This window comes from Elephantulus edwardii, unplaced genomic scaffold, assembly GCF_000299155.1.
Source record: "Elephantulus edwardii isolate Elephantulus edwardi_28Jun2011 unplaced genomic scaffold, EleEdw1.0 scaffold00352, whole genome shotgun sequence".
Lineage (NCBI taxonomy): Eukaryota > Metazoa > Chordata > Mammalia > Macroscelidea > Macroscelididae > Elephantulus > Elephantulus edwardii.
The window spans coordinates 157,662-179,878 of NW_006400102.1; the positions used below are offsets into that span (position 1 = coordinate 157,662).

Consider the following 22,217-nt stretch of genomic DNA (forward strand, 5'->3'; position numbering starts at 1 on the left):
GATGGTTCAACATAAGAAAAACAATCAATGTAATTCATCACATTAACAAAGCAAAGAACAAAAACTACATGATACTATCAATTGATGCAGAAAAGGCCTTTGAGAAAATCCAACATCCTTTCCTGATTAAAACAGTCAACAAAATAGGAATAGAGGGAAATTTCCTCAACATAGTAAAAAGTATATATGCAAACCCAAGAGCCAACATTGTTCTCAATGGAGAGAGATTAAAGCCATTCTCTTTGAGAATAGGAACTAAATAAGGATGCTCACTATCACCTGTTCTATTCAATATTATATTGGAAGTCTTAGTGATAAGCAATAAGACAAGAGAAGGAAATAAGAGGTATCCAAATTGGCAACGAAAAGGTAAAATTCTCTCTATATGCAGATGATAAGATAGTATATTTCAAAAACTCTAACTCAGCAAGAAAACTACTGGACCTATAGTTGACCAATTCAGCAAAGTGACAGGATACAAGACCAACATACAAAAATCAATTGGATTTCTCTACAGTGACAAAGAGAATACAAAACTGGAGCTAAGAAAAACTATAGTCATTACAATAACTAATCACAAGATTAAATTCTAGGGACTAATTCTAAGTAAAAACAGAAAAACCTCTTCAAAGAAAATTACAAAGCAGTACTACAAGAAACAAAAATACACCTAGAGAAATGAAAGACCATACCTTACTCTTGGATAAGAAGACTCAATATTGTGAAAATGGCAAAACTACCAAAGGCAATGCAATCCTAATACAAATACAATTCCATTCTTTAATGAGACGGAAAAGGCAATCTCCAATTTCCTTTGGAATGGAAAGAGGCAATAAACAAAGCACTCCTTAAAAAAGAAACAAGGTAGAAAACATCTCACTCCCTGATGTCAAATCCTACTACACTGCCATAGTGGTCAAGATAGCATGGTACTAGTACAATAGACACACAGATCAATGGAATACAACTGAGAACCCAGAAATCAGCCCATCTACCTGATTTTTGACAAGGAGATGAAATTACTTAAGTGGGGAAACGACAGTCTTTTTAACAAATAGTGTTAGTAAAAGAGGAAAACTATGTGCAGAAAACTCAAAGACGACCCACACATAACCCCATACACAAAAACCAACTCAAAGTGGATCAAGGACCTAGGACTAAAACCAAGGACTATAAACTTCATTACCAAAAAGCTTGGAAGAACTCTAGAAGCCCTAATCCACAACATGAACAGTCTTCCAAGTATCCCGAAAAACCTACAACCAGGAGAGGATAAAATAGACGAATGGGACCATCTAAGAATCAAATCCCTATGCACATCCAAAAACTTCTTCAACATAGTGAAAAGAGAAGCCACAGACTGGGAATATTTGGAAATGACATGTCTGATAAGGGACTTATATCTAGGATTTATAGAATACTCGAGCACCACAACAAGATAAATTACCCACTTGAAAAATGGGCACAGGATATGAACAGACATTTCACCAAAGAAGATATTCAGATGGCAAACAAACACATGAAGAAATGTTCAAAATCCCTAGCTCTAAGAGATGCAAATCAAAACAAATAGGATATATCATCTCACCCCAGTAACAATAGCAAAATTCATCAAAGCGGCAAACAACAAATGCTAGTGAGGTTGTGGAGAAACTAGAACCTTTATTCACTGTTGGTAGGAGTGTAAAATGGTGCAACTACTATGGAAGGCAGTATGGCGCTTTCTCAAAAAGTTGCAAATAGAAATATAATTTGACCCAGCCATTCCACTACTGGGAATATACTCTAAAGAAACCAGAACTACCCAATCACTGAGCCACTGCCGAGGACTCAGCTGCCTCCCCCTCAAGCCCCCTCGCTTCCCGACGCTCTGTCCCCACTGCCCGCCTTCTCCCGCCACCGCCTTCCGCAGGCCATTTCCACCGAGGAAAAGGAATCGTATCGTATGTCTGCTATCCAGAACCTCCACTCTTTCAACCCCTTTGCTGATGCAAGTAAGGGTGATGTGGGACTGAGGATTATATCCATATAAAAATTCAACAGAGAAACAACGGCAGGAAGACCCTTACAACTGTCCAAGGAATCGCTGATGATTACAATAAAAAGAAACTAGTGAAGGCGTTTAAGAAGAAGTTTGCCTGCAATGGTACTGTAATTGAGCATCCAGAATATGGAGAAGTAATTCAGCTACAGGGTGACCAACACAAGAACATATGCCAGTTCCTTGTAGAGATTGGACTGGCTAAGGATGACCAGCTGAAGGTTCATGGGTTTTAAGTGCTTGTGGCTCACTGAAACTTAAGTGAGGATTTCCTTGCAAGGAGTAGAAAATTTCCCTTCTGTCCCTTGTCACAACTTTAAAACTTCACAGATTGTATAATGTAACCATTTAGGGTCCACTTTTAACTTGGACTAGTGTAACACTTTCATACAATAAACTGAAAAGAGCCATGCTGTCTAGTCTGGAAGGCCCTCATTTAAATGGAGGTCAAGCAGTAGACACCTGACAGTGCCCCGCCTGAAACAAAGCAATAACGTGATGTTTCAGGCCAACTCAGATCCCCAAGATCGTAGATGGCTATGTCTAGACCAAAATGCCCCTACTCCAAAAGAAGGTCAACCCAGCACCTGAGCACCCCTAGATGGAGCTGAGAAGAGGATGGGGTAAGGCTGCTGTACCACTAGAAGGAGCTGTGGTAACAAAAGAAAGATTATTGGTGTCTTCAGCCCAGCAAAGCAGGCAGAGCATAGGAGTGAGATGGGACATCTATCTCCCACCAAGGTCTTAGTTCTTTCTGACCAGACATAATCCTGAAGCCTTGTCTGTCCCAGAAAACACCAGGATGTGAGGTAAACTTCAGAGTTAAACTTTTGACAAGGGAACAAGCTGACGTATCAGTCCTAGCTAGCTGTAGAGCTTGCAGCTTGATAGCAACAGCAGCCCAATGCCCTGTGAAAGAACAACTGGTTCTCCCCCCACCATCCTTTACAGTTTTAATGTTATGTAATGTATTTAAACTTATTTAAATAAAACTTGTTTTCAGGGAAAAAAAAAGAAAGAAACCAGAACTGCCACCCAAGTAGATATATGTACATCTATGTTCATTGTGGTTTTGTTCACAATAGCAAAGAGTTGGAAACAACCCAAGTGCCCATCAACAAACAAATGGATAGAGAAGCTCTGGTATATTCACACAATGGAATACTATGATACACTGGAAAACAAGGAATTCATGAAATATTATACTAAATGGTGACCCTGGAGGACATTGTGCTGAGTGAAATATCTCAGTCACAAAAGGAGAAATATTGCACAATGCCACTGTTGTAAGACGGGACTGACATTGGGGTTGGGGGGAAATGAAGAACAGAAGGGGGAGAGAACTGTTTAAAAGGAATATACAATTAGGTATTATTTGCATAACAAGAGTCCAGAATAAGACCTGCATAATAAAGTGGACTGGCGGTGGGGTCTATAACAATGAAAGATTTTTTCTTTTTTTCTTTTCAAAGAGAAAAGCAAACTGGGGGAGGGGTGGGCATGGAGGAAAATGTGCAACAATGAATGGATGGAAATCCAAAGTCTCTGTAAATGTTCATTAAAATCTCAATATAAAAAAGACAGATTGACACAATGACACATAACAATGGGGATGACACACTATAGGACAGGGCTCAGATCTGTCATTCACAGAGTCACTATGATAGGTGATGACACATAGCCACCACCACCACCTCCTGAAAACACTCCATCCTCCTATCCCACCCCCAGGACCCAATGACAGGGAGACAGCACTCCGTTCTCACTGCACACATATTCAGGGAATGGCTCTCTTGGAATCATTGGAGGTGACAGAGATGGTGCACAGAAGAGGGAGATTATGGGTCTGGCTCTTCCACTTTCTAGCCTACTGTGACCTTAGGCAGGACACACAACCTCTCTGAGCCTCAGACTTCCCAGCTAAGTGGTAGGAATGTGTGTCTGTCATAGGGTGTTCCTCCTCATACATGCTGCTTCAGGGCTAGTGTCTTGAATACCTCCTCTTCTTGCTATTTGGCTTAAGAACATGTGGAAATCCTGATAAGGTTTACACTTGAAGTAAAAAGTCTCAATGCTTAAAACAAAACTGAAAGCCTGTGATTTGGAGGGAATTTAATGGAGGCATCATCATGAGATAAATAAACAAAGCCCAAACAGGATTAATTCAATTCTCTCTTATCAGATGATTAGGGCTGGGCACAGCCTGAGTCCCATCCACAGCCACCTTGAATTCTCTTCCACACTAGAACCACAGAGCCTCCATGCAAATGCATCAGTTGCTGTGCTGTCCTGATCAGTCCAAGTTCAAGTGTTTCAAATCAAACAGGATGCCATCCCCTGGGTCCCATGCCACGATCAGGCCAGAGTTGGGCAGTACAGTCCACTAATGGTCAGATGAATGCATGATGTAGCAGAGGATGATGCATCTCCCTGTACTGAGCATGCTGCCTCTGTTAATGCAACCTATGACAAATCCATGTCCCAGCCATGAGGAGTCTGAATCCCATTTATGCTGCCATCTCCTACCTCTGACTTACTTCTGGTTTTGCAGTCATATCTTGTCACAACTGCTGGTTTTTAAGCCCTTTTACTTTTACTCCAAGCCTTGTGCTTAAGAGTAAAACAGAAGGACTCTTTGAGAGCCACAGTGAGTTTTCAAATTACAGTCTGGCTTGGTCCCAAATGCCCCCCAATCACAGTGGCGATCAAGGACCTTCCTAAGGTGAAGGCTCCATCTTGTTTGCAGTAGAGTGAGGCTTCTGCAGAGAAGCAACCCTAGGAGCCCTGGACCCTGCAGAGTCACTGAGGCCAACATTCCACCACAGACACCCTTAGCCTAGAACTAGAGTGGGATGTTCCTCATGCTATTCTAAAGGCACTTGGAAAGTGGTGGCTCATATGTTTCTTTGCTAATTAAAAGGTTGGCAGTTCAGATCTTCCAGCTGCTCCATAAAAGAAAGACAGGCAGTCACCTCTCATTAAGATTTAATGGCACAGAAATCCAATGAAAAGGTGCTATGAGTTGGAATAAACTTGATAGTAATGAATCTAGGCTTGATGTTTGGCCATCTCCCCAGAGCCCAACTGGCAGAAAACTCCATGGCTCCACAGGTGCCCAGTAGACCATGGCCTGCCCTCAGTGTACCCTTCTCTCCACACTCAAGCCCTCCTGAGCCCATGAGCCATCTCTGCCTGGGTGCCCAGTGTGGCCTAGTCATGGGAAGTCACAGAGGTTTACCTGTTAGGGTTGTACTCGAGCGCACCAACCTCCTCACTGGCCTGCAGTAGGTCCAGGATGCCCACTGCTGAGTTCCCACTCTCCTTCTTGGATTTTAGGTTACGGCTGGGCTTGGCATCCGTGTCAATGTGCAGAGAATCCTCATCAGAGGAGTCATCACTCGCCTGCAGAGGCCACAAAAAAGGACCAACCAACCAGGTAAGAGACAGAGCCAACTCACAGGAGGGGTTTTAGGCAGGGGAGAGACTCAGTCCCTTCATGGAGAAGATGGTATTAGTCATTCAGCCTATGCTGACTAAGCTAGTAGTCCAGCAGGGTGACCAGCAGACGAGGCCAGGACAGACAGATGCAGCCATAGTGAAGGCCAAGATACCTTTATTGCTCATGGTAGAAGAATCCTGGATTCAAAACACTCTCACACTTACATTGTTTGCTGCTGTTAACTGCTAGCCTATTGGCCCAACCTCGCCCATCCCCATGAACCCTGTGTTTTCCTAGGCTGCTTTTTAGAATCTGAGGCCTGTCTTCCAAGTCCACTTGACTTCGTCTAGAAGCTCCACTGAAATCTGTTGGGCATTGTTCTAAAATGTCATGCATGAGGTGCACAGTCCCAGCATTTAAAACAAGAAAATCTCCTGGGGCAATTGAGGAACAAGCAGGGTCCTCAAAAGTCCCTGAAGAGCTCCAAGTTCTAGGGACCCTCATTTGATAATCACCTTCTAGACAGTCACCTCCTAGAACTTAACATCCGTTCTAGAACACTGCAGTGATCCTGCTGGGAAACTTTCCTCAGAGCTCCCCAGGAAGTGCAACTCCCACCAAGTGAAGGATATCTTTATCCTGGCCTCCAAGTAGAAATTGTTAAAAGCTGTCCCCTATTCCTCTAACGCAGGGCTTCCCTCTCACCCCCATCCTGTGGGTGTGAGTTTGTGCTGCATTCATCATCTCTACTGTGGCCCCTCTGTGTCACAATAACAGGATGGCCTCTCAGGAGCCTCCAGGGTGAGACACAGACTTACAGTGCTGCTCCACAGGTGCCCACCCATCACTGGTACACCAAGGACCATGATGGTCACAATCTGTAAAGATACAGGCTTGTGGACCACATCTCAAATCTAGGTGCCACAGCCCTTCCCACTGACAGATGAGCAAGAAAGAGGACACCCTCTCCTCCTCCATCCACAGAACACCCAATCATAGACCCTCAACAGGCTGAGGCCATAAGCCTGAGAAAGATGGGGAACAATGCCTGAGGGTCTGCTCCCAACAGGGCCACACACACAACTGGGCAAGAACTCACCTTGTAAAACACTGAGTCGAGTTTTGGCTTCTTAATGGGTGCATGAAGCATTTCTTTCTTATCCAATAAAACTGAAATAAGAGCAAACAGAAACCTAGTGGTGCTGCTGAAGAGAACACAGGGTGTTCTAGCTGATGCAGCCACACCTGGCCTAGAATCCCAGGCCCCAGGGCTGGGCACACTCACAGGATAAGTCCCTCTTAGAAGTGCTCCTCTTCCTCCTGATAGGAAACTCATCAATCTTGAGCTCCCCATCGTCTGACACATATTCATACTCGTCCCGCACAGGCTTGGACTTGTCCTCCTTCAGGTTCTGCAGGGCCCCGAAAACACTGGGGCTCGTCTGAGGCTTGAAGCCCTTGGAGCTGGGACAGCAAAGGTCATCAGAAGTCAGGCTAGTGTCCAAGCTAGTGACCCCACCTGACCTGGCTCAACCAACCCTCAGGGCAGGGGGCAGTCATAGAGAAGCAGGGCAGGACTGGAACCCCTCCCTTAGGGCCTCTCTCTAATGCTTCCACCCAGGAGAGGATAGGACACACTGCTGGCAGAGACTACTTGTGCAGGCCCAGAGCCTGAGCAAGGGCTCCCAGACCAAACAGAACCAGTGCAATATGTGTGAGTTTTTCTGCCTGGCTTTTGTGGGAAAACAAATGCTGGGCCACAGTGGGGATGGCACTCCCTAGCAAGGAGTAGGGTCATCAGGAACCAGGGTCACTCAAGCCCCTCCGGTGCTCATCAGCAGCCCAAGAGCAACTCCTTAGTAGAGAGGCTGACTTTTCAATAGGTAGAAGGTCCCCCAGAAGCATCTGGAATTTCAAATGGGTGCAGCTCCCATTCTGAACAAGCAGAAATTCAGAGCACAGTCTGAGAGTGCCAGGCTGGTTGCCTCCAATGTTGACGAGCAGGGGCAAGCGGGGCTGTGCTACATGAGAGACAAATATACATTCATGGCTACAAACACATTTCTGCAGCACAAGATGCAGCTGACACAGTTTACAGGCTTGCCAGGATCTAGACTCTGAGATCCAGCAACATCCAGTAGCAGGTGTACGACTGTGAATCAGGGTACTGGGACAGCTAACTGCTGAGGCTGTGCAGGTGAGTGAGGCACACTTTTCATCACTATCTAGGACATATTGCCCCTCCCATCTTACAGATGAGGACACTGAAAAACCCATCCGCATCCACTACAGAAAGGGGCTGGCACCTAGTCCTACAACACGGCTGATCCCTGCTGTCTGTGACATGCAGGCCACCCACTGGCCCAGTGGCTTGATGACTGCTCAGCCGGGTCAGCAGTTCTGCATCCCTGTCTGATAGTGGAACTAGACTTTTTAACAAATGAGAACCTGTGCTCACCCTACAGATGCTCGGTCTACCACTTGTCAGCCTTCAATAACCCCTCATGCTCTAAGGCTACTAGTGGCTTCCCCAGCTCTGCTGAGCTTCTAGCCCCTCAACCAAGCATAGGTCCCTACAGGCTGAGTACCCACCAGCCCAAGCTGGCACACATTCCCCTTTGCCAGCTGACCCCACATCCTGACTCTCAGTGCTTTACCACCTTCTCTCAGAAAGCCTTCTGGGCTCCTAGACGGGTCAGACTGTGGCCTCCACAGTGCCCACCACTGTCATCACCCCTCTTCACCAGCACAGGACTCCCTCCACCCTGACCAGTGTTCTCTCAAGTATAGGAGAACTTTACCCATGCTTGCCCCTCTCTGCCCAGGGTCCCCTCAGTGTATTCATGTTCACGCCCACACTGTGAGCACAGAGCTACATAGGTCCAATCTCTGTGTCCAAGATGAAGTAAAGGGCCTCCTCCAGGAGTGTCCTTGACTCGTGAATTGGGTCCAGCTGGGGGCTCCACAGATATATATACCAAGATGCGACTAGGGGGTGGGGAGAAGGATTGTCGGTGAGTGGGATCTAGGTGAGGGTGTTCAGGTGCCTGTGGCAGGTGTGTGAAGTGTGCGAGGCATGTGTGTGTGGTAAACAGGTACGTGTGATGTGTCCGCAGTGTTTCCATGGATGGTGTGGAGTGTGACAGGCATCACAGGCATGTATATGCTGTGCATACATAGAGTGATGGTGGTATGTACGTGAGGGATGATTTGCACAAGTGTGGAGGATTCGTGTGAGTGGTGTGAGCACAGGTGTGCTATGTGGTGGGCACATGCATTTATGCACAACAGGAATTTCTTACTACATTTCAGCACACACATTTACATACCCCAATAATTTCTTATTAGAAAAGGAGAATGAGAACTTGTTGTCTTTGTTTCCCACCGGAGGCGACTTCTCCAGTTTCTGCTCTTCCTCCATTTTCAGCAAGGAGTCTGGTTTGCTGTTCTGAAAGACAAGACCATGAATGTTACTGAGTCGCACACAGCAGCAGGGGTTGGGGCCTGAGCAGCAGCTCAGAAAACCACCAGAAGAGGCACAGCTTGAGGCCAGGACTGGGCAGAGTCCAGACCAAGGGTCCACCCCACGGATCTACATGGAGCTGCAGGAAAGCACACTTCAGAAGTGGTCCTCACATCTACCAGACATCCACAGCCTGGTGCCCACCATGAGTCAGGGCCCACTGTTCAGCACTCCATGAGTCACAAGACAGGTGCCACTGACTTATAGAAAGCGGCACATACGACATGTGAATGCCCTAATGAGTTCCTGCTGACCATCTGACAAGTAGTCACTGAGGATAGAGGCCTGGACTTGCCTGGCCCCAGCACACACACAGAGACCACATTATGTGTGTGTGGCATTGACATGCAGGCCGTACACACCATGCCACACATGCCTGTTTTCCCCACACATCTGCACATGAGCACACACTCACACACACACGCCACCTTATACTTCCACTTGGCCTCCGACTTGCTCTTGGTTTGCTCTCGGATTTCCAACCTGTCCATGCTGTTTTGCTTATTAGCCACATCCTTGCTGGGCACATTAAGAACATTCTTTGCAGCCTAGAGAACAGAAAAGCCATCATACAGTAGTGGACAGACATATGGTTTGCTCAATCTAGCCCAAGTCCTGACTCTACCACCCCACACCCCAGACTCTTGACCTCATCACCTTACACCTAAATCCTGAGCCCATCACCCACACTTCCTGTCACCCCACACTCCAGAGTCCTGATCCCCATCAGCCCAGAGACCTGACCCATCACTCAACATCTGAGAGTTCTAACCTTCATCATTCAGAGAGCTGACCGCCATCAACTCACACCCCAGAGTCCTAACCTCCATTAACCTACACCCCAGAGCCCGGACTTCCATCATCCACATTCCAGAGTGCTGACCGCACTGCCTATAGCTAGAGTGACCCACATCACCTCACACCCTCAAGTCCTGATCTCCATTACCCTACACCCCAGAGTCTTGACTCCCCTCACCCACACTCCAGAATCCTGACCCATTCAGTCCTGATCACCATCACTCCACACACCAGATTCCTGACCTCCTCACCCCACACCCCAGAGTTCTGAACCTAATTACCCACTTGAGTTCTGACCCCATCTTCCAACAGAATCCTCCCCACCATTACCCCATACTGCAGTCCTGACCCTTATAACTCCAGATTCACAAAGTACTGACCCAAATCACCCCATAGTCCAAGCCTGACCTCCATGACTCCAGACCACAGAGTACTGACCCCATCACACCTTAAGCCAGTCCTGGCCCCAGTGACTGTAGTGTCCTCAGCTGTACTACTCACCTCAAGGCTGCAGACTACCCCTCTCTCACTCACCATGCCCTGTCCCTAAGGCTGAAGAAACTGGGAGTTCTGTGCATACTGCAGACCTCCCTGTGAGACAGGGTGCCAGCCAGCCCCCAGTAGGAGCTGGCCTTCCTCTCCTCTTCCTCACCCGTCTCCATTAGCTCAGCCCCAAGGGTCCTGCACAGACATGCTATTTCTCCCCAAACTGAGTCGTCCCTCCCAGAAGACCATTACCCGCACACCCTCCTCCATCAACCTCAACCCTGGTAGGTCACTTTGTAATGAGATCACTCTTTTCAGTACCCATTGCCCTGAAGCCTGCTGAGGCCAGAATGGGCTGCCCCATGCCGGCTTTCATCCAGTTGTGTACAGAGCCCCAAGCACTGCCCCCACATCTCCCAAAGGCCCTCAGCCCACAGCTTGCTCCAGTGGGCTGCCCACCTCCTTCTTAGCCAGGGGCACTCACCTTGCCCTTCTTGGGTGTCTCAATCTTCGTCAGTGCCTCCTTGGTGTGTGCCTCCAGCAGGTCCAGATTGGGGATTGTGGGGGACCCTGTCTCTTTGCACTTCTTCCCCTTCTTCTTGCTGCTGTCAATCCTCAGTGTTTTGGGGGGCTTAGGGATTTTTGAGGGCTTGGAGATTTTGGATGGCTTGGGCATCTTCACAGTTTTGGGAGTCTTTTTTTTGAACCCTTTTTCAAGAAGGGACTGAGATGGAGTGGTCTCAATGGGAGACAGTGGCTCTTCCTTCCCTTTATCCATGTCACAGACCTCATCAGAAGATATCACAGCGTTTACTTCTGGTTGGGTGGCTTTGGAGGCATTCTAGGGTATGGGAAGAAGTCAGCCTCTCCCTTCCCACCTCCTCTGCCTGGTGCCAGGCACAGATCCATCCACCCCTACAGTATCCCACCACTGCACTCAGGAGACCCCATCCAGGGGCATGAGGCTGTTCTGAGCTGGTCACACTGGGACAGGCAACCAGACCCCCTCCTCCCACACCCAGGCACACAACTGGGAAGGGCCCTACCTCACTGAGTCTGATCTCTTTGGCAAGGTCTTTGATGAGCTGTGAAGGCTTGAAGTGCTCTGGGAGCTCATCCTCATGTTCTGCCAAAGCCTAGAACATAGCTGTCACAGTGAGTCCCTGCCAGACCACCCCTTGCCCTCCCATGGGGACCTATGACTCCAGACCCAGGTGTCCACTGAAGCAGTGGCTCAGGAAAGCCCTCACAGAGCATGCTAATTCTTAAACAGGCCTGAAGCAAGCACTCTTCTCACCATCCAGATGTGAAAATGGAGCCCAGAGATCCAGTAAGCAGCCAGGCCACACAGGTGCAGTCCTGAGAACCAGCCCAAGGCCTGTATTTCAGGGCCTTGGCAGGGTCTGGCCTTGCTGGGCTACATGTAGCCAAAGTCCAGGCAAGCTCAAGACACAATGGAGACCTTGGTTGAAGACAGTATGGCCTTCCTGTCTCCTCAATGGAAAGTGTCCTTATCCCAACTGCCAGCAGGGGCTGGACTGCCTCATGTGGAGCTCACTGCACCTGGTCCTCTCAGCTAGACACTGTTTCCCACAAGAAGGAGCAACTGTGCTCTTCATTCTATATGGTGAGAAACCTAGACCAGGGGTGTCCAAAGCTCACAGAGCTCCTCAGAAAACTGTGCAACAGAAGCCAGCCCTCTTCTTCCTGGGCATGAGCTCACCCCACCAAGTTACGTGGCCAAGATCAGATGGTAGGACACCTGGGCCATTCCAGACCTTGGGACCTGAATAGAAATGGTGGCTGCAGTCACAATGGTCATAGAGAATTGCTTCACACTCCACAAACCCAGAAGGGCAGCCAGGTACTTCACTGGATGGTGTTCCCCACTCAAAGGGCGGGCATAAATCCTGAGCCGCTGCTGGTCAAGGAAACCCAGATCCAGTGGAAAGACTGATGGATTCCTGGTGCAAAGGGGTCTTTGCCACCTGTCCCACAGCACCACATGCAACCACACATTCCTCACTTATTGGAATGGCTGGCTACCCCAGCCTCGCAGCTCCTCTGCCATCCCTCTATGCCCTAAGGTGGTGCTTCACCTACCTGTTTCTTAGTCCATGATCTGAAAGCACCATTAAGAATTTTAGCTCCTTGGACTAAATGAGGAGGCAATTGCTTCCCAGATTTGTGAGAACCTGAAAGACAAATGGATGACCTTGGGGGTCCTGCCCACCTTCCCAGCAGCTACCACCACCCCAGGGCATCAGCAGCCAGGTCTTCACCCATAAGGGCAGCCCAACTGTCAACGGTTCCTCTTAGAACCTGGAGGACCTATGTCCTGAATGCTGAGGTAGCTTCTCACGCTGTTGACCATCAATGGCTTGGTCACCAAGCTCCTGGTCTGTGCCTGACCTGCTACCTCAGCTTAAGACCTCTTCTCAGGCAACCACAGGCCCTGGTTTGACAGCCACATGCTTACAGGCATAACTTATTCCACCTTCAGAATAGTCTAAAGGTAGGCCTGTGACTCCCTCTCCAAGCCACAGAGGTCAGGATTATCCAAGATGGGAGAGCAGTCAGCAAGCACCTGCAGGGGCTCCAACATGGACTCTGACCTCTGCAGCCCTATGCTAACCCCACTCATCCTGACACCCTCTCCTGAGACAAGACTGTCAACCTCATGGAAAGTTACTGCTGTCAACTCTGCTAGAGCTGACTCTAGTTAAAAAGAGTTCAACCAACCACTTGGAGCCACTTGGCAGGAAAGCAGCTTTCATTTGCTTGAGCCTGGGGCCACTGGCTCCATCTACCTGGTCCTCCTCCTGCTCCCACCTGGTCCTCCTCCTGCCCCCACTTGACCCTCCTCTTGCTCCCACCTGACCCTCCTCCTACTCCCACCTGGCCCTCCTCCTGCCACCACCTGGTCCTTCTCTTGCCCCTGCCTTGACCCTCCTCCTAACCCTACTTGGCCCTCTAATGCCTCTCCACAGCAGATCCTGCTCCGCTTTTGTGGGACCCCTTTCACCAAGGTCCCAGCTAAGGGCTTTCAATTTTGGGGAAAGGTTGATAAAACACAGCCAACAGAAACTAAGGAATGCTTAGAACCCTTTCAAGAGTCAAAATGAAGAGTTCCTAAGAAAAAGTACCATTTTCCTGATAAAAGCAACTTTCTGGGACAGTCATCACTGGGGGAAAAATCTTAAATCAAAGTAAAAATCCTCCTCTACATGGTTTCCCTCACACTGCTGCAGGAAGGGTAAAGACTTAAGCAGAACGGGGCAGCTTAGCAAGGCCTCTGAAGCCAGAGGCTGGTGAGCATGACTAGGGATGGAGGGCAGGGCTGCAGCCCTCCTCACTTGTGACGCGGAGAAGCTCAGCGCATACACACACCTTAGACATGTGTGGACATGTGCTTATGCCAGACATGCAAGCATCTCTTTCCAACAGTATGCATGTATGCATTATGTGTGCACCTCCCAGTCAGCCTGCACATGCCACAAAGTGAACATGTGAGTATATGTGTGTCTACACCCTACAGACTCACACACACCACACGCACAGACACATGGCTCATGCACCTCTGAAGGCCTCGAGCAGGGGCTTTCCACAATTCACATGCACATGTACACACGACTGATATTACCTCTGGAGGCCTTGAGCAGGTGTTGTCCACAATTCACAACTTGTGCACACCACATGGCTGATGCACCTCTGAAGGCCAGGAGCACAGTCACACACATGTGCACATCTGCACACCCACAACCACACACACACACACAGCTGATGCACCTCTGAAGACCTTAACAGGGGCCGTCCACAATTCACACACATGTGCATGTATACACACACAAACGCCCCTGATGTGACCTCTGAAGGCCTTAACGGGCTTTCCACAATTCACACACATGCACCGATGAACACATGCCTGATGTTACCTTTGAAGGCCTCTAGCAGGTGCTTTCCCATGTACCAGCAGGCGGTTTCAAAGTTTGGAAATTGAGTCAGGCTGCCAAGTTTCAACCTTCTCTCCACTTCATACGCTCTGAAAGGCACAGCAAAGTATACTTTAGTGCACCGAGATCCATCCTGGCCGATTAGAGAACTGGCCTGCCCCAGGCTGCAAGCTTCCCACCAGCACTCTGTGTGGTGAGAGGTTGTGAGTCCCCAGGAGTGGATAAGGAGGCTGTCTTTCCTAGAGGGGAGACTCCGCACTTTGGAAAAGAGAGGCGCCCAACCTTCCAAGGGCCCCAAAATCCCAGAATTGAACCTGGACAATTCCAAATCCAGGCTCCTGTAGTAGCCTCTCATAAGGATGGGAGTGTCCCTCCTCCTTCCCCCATGCACACAAGGAGGCCTTGGACTAAGGGGCTGTCCCAAGGCCATCATGTGGGGCGGGGCGGGGCGTGGGTGCAGGTGCCCATCACACTGACCCAGCGGGGACCTGCCAGCAGAGCCCAGGAAGCAGGCGCGGCACTGGCTGCACTACCTCATCTGCGTCTCCACACTGAGGCTGTGGAGGAAATGTCCCGCAAAGGCCAGGCAGTCCACAGGTGTGAGGGTGGCGTAGATCCAGCCTAGGAGACAGACACCACTAGGCCCCAGTGTTCTTGATGAGCCTTGACTCCACTCTACCCTCCATGTGTGTGGAGCTGACCCTTCGGGCAGCAGAAGCCCCCAGGAGCATGCACAGACTGATCAGTCCGGCTCCTGGGCGCAAAGACAATGAGGCCCAAGAGGGAAGAGATTAGGGAACCAGTCCTATCCCAGACCTCCTATGCCCTAGTGTCATGGGCCCCAGGTCCCTGGGTTCTCCTCAAGGGCCTAGGCCCAGGGCCATTCAGCTCTTCAAGGAAACAACAGGGACTCTGGGGTGGGGGGGGTGGGGAGTGGGACAGAGGAGAGAAAGGGGGGACCATCAGAAACCTAAAGACTCAAGACCTCAATTTAAAATGGGGAGTGCACCAGGGTGAGAAAGTCTGAGGGACTGCTAGTCCTGTTCCCTTTTAAAGAATGACTAACAATATGCTGTTCCATTAAATAAGAAGCCATTGGGAGACAGGCAGTGAAGCTGTGGATAAAACACTGCAATGTCAAATTTACCACAGTGCCATCGAGGGGTAGTGGGAGATGGGTATAGGAAGCTTCTACCACATGTAGCCATGTTCCTCCCCCTGGGTGTCTCTGGAAAGTCCTGAACAAATATCCCTACAGTGGCCCCACTCTACTCTCTCCTGTAGGTCTCCTGCAGGCCCACAGGGGTGTGGATAGGAATGTGCCTACTTAAGGCAGAGCAGGGCCGCCCAGGCCTCCTGAGAAGCAGGTTCTGGGCATTACCAGACTGCTGTGGTGGCTTCAGTAGAGTCCCAGTGGGGCCCAAGCAGTCAGGGGCCAGCAAGGCCTCTTTCTCAGGGCACAAGAGAAAGGAGCCAAGGCACAGGGAAGGGACATCACAGGCCACAGAGGCCTCACAATGTAAGAAAACCAAAAAAGCTGCAGATGAGCAGGCGGAGAGGGCTAGATGTCCCACCTGACGGGATGAACAGTGTTTGGCCCTGCTTGAGGGTGCACTTGTAGCATTTGTCCACCTGGTCCGCAAAGAACATCTCACTGTGGTTGGAGGCTGACTGCCAGCGCTCGTAGAGGGAGAGATTGGCTGATGCTGGCTTGATGAGATAAAAGATCTTCTCCCCCTGTGAAAAAAGGACAGGCCACACCACACTCAGGAAGTTACCCTACACCACGCATGCTGGAAAGGTTGCTGGATGCTGACTCTCCATGCCTGGGGCCCGGGGCGCAGCACCAACATTCACTTGGCTCACTCATCCTGGCCCTTAGTCCTCACACGAGTGCCCCAGCACTCTGTCCTCATACACGTCCAGGTCCTTAATCCTCACACACTCATCCCGGCCCTCTGTCCTCACACACTCTTCCTGGTCTTTAGTCCTCACACATTCTTCTTTGTCCTTTTCCTCAGGCATGCAAATCCTTATCCTTAGTCCTCATATATACATCCTGGCCCTCAATCCTCACACACTCACCTTGGTCCTCGGTCCTTGCATGCTCATCTTTGTTCCTAATCCTCACTAGTCTTTGTCCTCAGTTATCACACACACACACATCTTGGTCCCTAGTACTGGCATGCATGTCCCATTCTGGTCCTTAGTCCTCACAACTGCATCCTAGTCCTTAGCTCTTGCACATTCATCCCAACCCTTAGTCTTCACATGCATGACCCAGCCCTCAGTCCCTGCACATTCATCCCTCCCTCAGTCCTCACATATGTGTTCCTGTCTTCAGTCCTCACATGCTCCTCTTGGTTCTTAGCCTCACAACGCGAACCAGCCCTCAGTTCTCAAACATGCGTCTCAGACATTAGTCCTCACATGTGTGTCCTGGCCCTCCGTCCTTGCACACCCATCCTTTGCCCTCAGTCCACGCACACTCATCCCAGTTCTTAGTACTCACGCATGTCCTGGCCCTCAGTCCTTGCATACTCATTTTGGCCCTCACTCCTCACACACTCATCCCAGTTCTTAGTCCTCACATGCATGCTCACACACTTAGTCCTCACACACTCATCCTGGACCTCAGTCCTCACAAGTGTGTCCTTGTCCTTAGTCCTAGCATACTCATCCTTAGCCCTTGCTCACTTGTCTTTGTCCTCAGCCCTTGAATGTATGCCCTGGTCCTCAGTCCTCACACATTCAACCTGGTCCTTGGTTCTCACGTGCTTGTCATTGTCCTTAGTCATCATATGCTCATCTGTGTCCTTAGTCCTCACACCTCACATGCTCATCCTGGCCCTCAGTCCTCACACCTCAACCTGGTCTTTAATTCTCACACACTTGTCTTTGTCTTCAACCTTTGCTCATTCATCTTTGTCCTCAGCACTTGCATGTGTGCCCTGGTCCTCAGTCCTCACATGTGTGTCTATGTCAGTCCTCACACACGTGTCCTGGTCCCTAGTCCTTGTACATACATCTTGGTCCTCAGTCCTCATACATCCATCCTGGTTCTTAAGCTTCACATGCTCATCTTTATTCATCATATGTTCTTCTGCATCGTTAGTCTTCACATGTGCATCCTGGCCCTCAGTCCCTGCATGCTTGCCCCGGCCCTCGGTCCTCGAACACACATGCCGGTCCTTGGTCCTCACAGGTGCATCCTGGTCCTTTTCCACACATGCTCATACAGACCCTTGGTTCTTACACCCTTGTCCCAGACCTTGGTCCTCGCATACTTATATGGGCCTTCAGTCTTCACACACATCCTGGCCCTTAGTCCTTACATGCTAGTCTTGGCCGAGGACAATCTTTCCCTACATAAAACTATGGGTCCACATTCACTTCTCTATTCAGAAGTCAGGAAGGCTCTAAGTGGACATGTTCACAGCAAAGTCCACAGCACAGCCTGTTATCACACATCCATCTGTCCAGAAACTGCACTATAACCTGGCCTTCAAAGCAACCACAAACAAGACTGTCAAGTGGGTTACAGCACAATATGAGTCTTCAGATGGCTCGGGGATGCACTGTGTGGGACTTCCTCCATGACATCTCCCCAACTCCTCTCCTTCCTAGGGAGCCCCAGTCACATGAGCCAGACACCAGGGAGTTTTCACTGGGTTACTTGACAAATGAGTATTACCAAGAGCAGTCCATGGAACACACAGCCCCTGAGCAGGAAGGCATGAGATATCCACCCAGAATGGCTACCACTGCCCACCCTCAAAACAGAGTCCTCCATGGGCTTTCCTTATGTGGGAGCATCCCAGCTTGGACCCCACAGTGGTGGGACCACAGACTGTATGACGCCTGTCTGGGAGAGATGCACAGCTAGCATTCACCTTGAGGACATGGTACCAGGCAGAGGCACCCCCAGAGTCAATGTGAAAGTCAGTGTAGCTGTCCTTCACACAGATGAGGCAGTACTTAGTCACTTTGGGTTTGGCCAGTAAAGCATCGTCAGGCCAATAGTTCTCTACCCAAGAGAGTTTCTTCACAATGTCAGGAGGCTCGACAAAGCTGGACATCCTAGGGGCAAGGAGAGCACAGTTAGTCCAGTCAGCATCACCATGAGGGAGGCTCTTTAGAGTCCTCCCACTCTTCTCCACATTGGGGACAGAGGGTACTCTGTGTCCAGTTTATATACAATCAGTTGAAGTTCAAAGAGGACAGGGATAAACCAATCACACAAGACTGGGGGCAATGGCAAGTGTCTAATACATGTCTAGGTACAGAGAAAGAAAAAGGAAAAGGTCAAGATACCTGATCTTTAACCGCATTCCCAGAACAAAAACAACTTTTCTTGAAGAGTTAGATAATTGTGGTCCTAGCTGGCCATAATGATACAAGGTGGGGAGTGACTGGTGCACATGGACACAGTCTCCCCTGTACCACACAGGCATGCATCTTGGTTCTCTAAAGCCTGAGAAGACACTTGTCGTACCCCAACACATCCCACGAAAGCCAGAGAGAATGAAAGGGCAGGGGCAGCCTTAGATCCAATTAAAATACACTGCCCAAGATAACCTGCAGAATCCTGCATCTGAGCCACCAAGGCCAGGGGTTTCAGGTAGACAGAACAAGGACACCAGTTATCACTTAAGAACCCATGACCACATGACCATGTCCACTTAGGCAAGGCTAGGCCTGTCCAGGGCCAGGTCCTGGCTGCCTCTTGACCCCAGGCTATCCTTCACAAAGGCTAATGTCCCTGATGGAGCCCTCATCTCTGCCCTTGCTCCTCCTCCTGATGTTCCAACGTATCCTGGAACTGCTGAGGGTCTGGCTTATGGGCTATACCACACAGAAGACCACTGTGCTCTGTCTGGGTCATCCTGGGCTATACCACCCACCTCTACCCATGGACACAGTCCTCAAGGACTGTAATGGCCTCTGACCTCCAGAACCCATCCCCACCTTGTCTAAACTCTACGCAAACCTCATTTGGTCATGACTCACAAACTTCCCACCCCTCCAGTGCTGAGGAGCTGGGAGTAAGGGCAGAAATCAGAAAGACGGTGCTGGGGATGACCTGAGGCAGCAGCAGATGCAAGTGTCTGTCGCTCATGTACTGCAGTCAGATGCCCACAAGGCTTGGACACCAGACTGGTCCCAGAAGGCCTCCTCTGGGACCCAGCCTATCTCCCTAGGCCCAGGAGCTCAGAGCATAAACCCCCTGTGGGACAGGGAGGGAGGTGGAGCACAGAGTTAGGCATTCTCCCTGCAGCCTTGCCCCCATGGTCGCTTACCTGGTGTCAGAGAACTCAAGGTTGGTGACATTGAGGACCCGCTTCCTGTTTGTACTGTAATAATAGTCCACAAATTCCTTCAGCTTCATCTTACAATCCTTCTGCTTGGTCACATCTGTCACATCCACACTCCGTTCTGGACCTGAGAGGCCAGACAAGAGGTGAGCCTTTCCCAGGGAGATGCACGTGGCCCCTCCTCAGGGGCAAATGCAGTGTGCAGACTCATGTTCTTTGTCTCATACACATGCTCACACATACATATTCTCATACACACATGCTCACACACACCACATACACATCACACATACAAACTATATTACATAACATGTTCATACACATGCTCACACACACTCATAATTCACACACGCTCACACATTCTTTCATATACATGCTCACACTCTCATATACACACATGCACATACACAGGCTCACACACTCATATTGTTACATACACACTCACACAAGCACAAATACTCACAGATACACACTCATGCAGTTTCTCTCATACACATTCACATGCACTCTCAACATACATACATACACACACTCACCTACACATGTATGCTCAGATACACATGCATACATTCACACACACACACATACCCTCTCACTTGCATACACATACACACATTCATGCAAAATTTCTCATATACATTCACTCTCACACACACAAATTCATGTCCTCACATATTCACACTCACATGCATATATTATGCCTCATATCCTCCATATCCACACCTTCTGTCATGCATACTCTCACACACATGCACACTCTCACATGGATACTCATGCCCTCATATCCTCACACACGTACTTTTTCACACACACACTTATGACTTGACATCCTCACATATTCACTCCAAGTACTCATGCATACTATACTGTCTCATATACGCAAACATAATCATGCCCTCAGATTCTCATTTACACACTTATACTTTCTCTCAAATACCCATGTAGTCATGCCTTTACATCCTCACATATTCACACACATATTCTCTCTCACACACAAACTCAAATAGACACATATACTCATGCCCTCAAACTCACATTCTCACATGCATATTCTGACACACTCTTATGCTCACACATACTTCCTCATGTATTCACACTCACACACATACTGTCTTACACATGCATCTTCATGCCCTCACATCCACACACACTCCCATGTATATTCATGCCCTTGCATGCTCACATATTCACACATACTCGCATGTATACTCATGCCCTCACATCCACATATTCATACATACTCCCACATATACTCATGCCCTCAGTTATAACACATTCCATGTCTACTAATGCCCTCACATATTCATAAGCATTCCCACATATGCCTTCATATCATCACATATTCATTCTCATATACTCATGCCCTCACATCCTCACATATTTAAACACACTCCCACGTATACTCATATGCTCACATATTCACACATACTTTGATGTATACTCAAGCCCTCACATCCTCATATATTCATATATTCACACACTCACACATATATACTCATCCCCTCACATCCTCACATATTCTACACACTCCCACATATACTCATGCCCTCACATTCTCATATATTCACACACACTCGTACGTATACTCAAGCCCTCACATCTTCATAGTCACACTGCCATGCACACACATACATGTGCACATGCACATAGCACATGGCTCACTGGCACTCTTACACACTCATGCTCACACACTGTCACTTGCCCTCTGCAGTACACCATGGCTGTACTGCTGAGGAAAAGGCTGGAACTCTGAGGCTCTATTTTCTAACTCTACTCGCTGATGTTCCCATGCTTAGTGAGGTCCCTGTATTGTCCTTCCTTGGATGGTCCTGAGAACAACCTGGGACACAGCACAAGGTGGAGATTAATGGGAGGTAGCCAGTTTCACAGATGAATATATAGGTCTCTCAGTTATATGTGAATTACAGATAAACAAAGAGTAATCTTTCTTGTGTAAGTATGTCCAGAAATCTCTGGATAACAAAATAAATACTAAGAGGAGCTTGTTAGAAGACTGAGTTGATAAAGGAAAGAAGTGATAGAACATTCCTTTTGCATAAATTCCCAGTAGGTGGTCAGACTGTCAGGGAGAAGGCTTATGGGAAGTAGTGTCTGTAAATGAGGCTAGAACAGTCCAGCAGGAGACCAGGAGGAACAGGGCCTGAGAGGCAGGGACCATGGGCCTGCCTCAAGATGAACTAGACACAGTCTCCATCTGACTACAGGGACAGAGAAGTACATTAAATGACAAGGCAACTGTCACCAAATAAAAAATGTAAGCATTCTACAAGTCCACCAACACTGCTTCTTCAACAAGCATACAGAATGAAGCAGTGACGCCAAAGACTTACATATGGAGGCACAACAATCAAACGCAATGTGTGAGTCTTCTTTGAATTCTTATTCAAACAGTCAGGTGTAAAAAGATATTTGAGGCCACTAGGGAGAACTAAACTGGATCTTAGATGAGATTAAGGAATTAGCACTTACATTGTGGAGTGTGATGGTAGTGTTGTGAGCAAGTTTTTGAAAAGCCACTTGCTGGAGGTTTGTCCTAAATGTTTTAGTGGGGGGCTGATGTGCCGAGCAGAGGCCAGCTTTAAAACAACGCAGGAGAAAGAGTGCTGTAGTACGAGGCAGAAACCTCAGCATGTGGGGATGC

General features: G+C 48.7%; 1 protein-coding gene across 1 annotated transcript in view; it reads right to left on the reverse strand.

The window, feature by feature from the left end:
- Positions 1 to 22,217, reverse strand: part of PHF2 (PHD finger protein 2) — a 166,701-nt gene that overhangs the window by 27,719 nt on the left and 116,765 nt on the right. The window contains exons 5-17 of the mRNA XM_006901937.1: positions 19,541 to 19,682; positions 18,134 to 18,320; positions 15,815 to 15,977; positions 14,774 to 14,861; positions 14,223 to 14,329; positions 12,391 to 12,482; positions 11,334 to 11,423; positions 10,772 to 11,128; positions 9,432 to 9,551; positions 8,810 to 8,928; positions 6,766 to 6,944; positions 6,580 to 6,650; positions 5,280 to 5,443 (exon numbers count right to left, since the gene is read on the reverse strand). Coding sequence (XP_006901999.1) covers positions 5,280 to 5,443; positions 6,580 to 6,650; positions 6,766 to 6,944; positions 8,810 to 8,928; positions 9,432 to 9,551; positions 10,772 to 11,128; positions 11,334 to 11,423; positions 12,391 to 12,482; positions 14,223 to 14,329; positions 14,774 to 14,861; positions 15,815 to 15,977; positions 18,134 to 18,320; positions 19,541 to 19,682 — 1,879 coding nt within the window. The remainder of the gene's footprint in view (positions 1 to 5,279; positions 5,444 to 6,579; positions 6,651 to 6,765; positions 6,945 to 8,809; positions 8,929 to 9,431; positions 9,552 to 10,771; positions 11,129 to 11,333; positions 11,424 to 12,390; positions 12,483 to 14,222; positions 14,330 to 14,773; positions 14,862 to 15,814; positions 15,978 to 18,133; positions 18,321 to 19,540; positions 19,683 to 22,217) is intronic.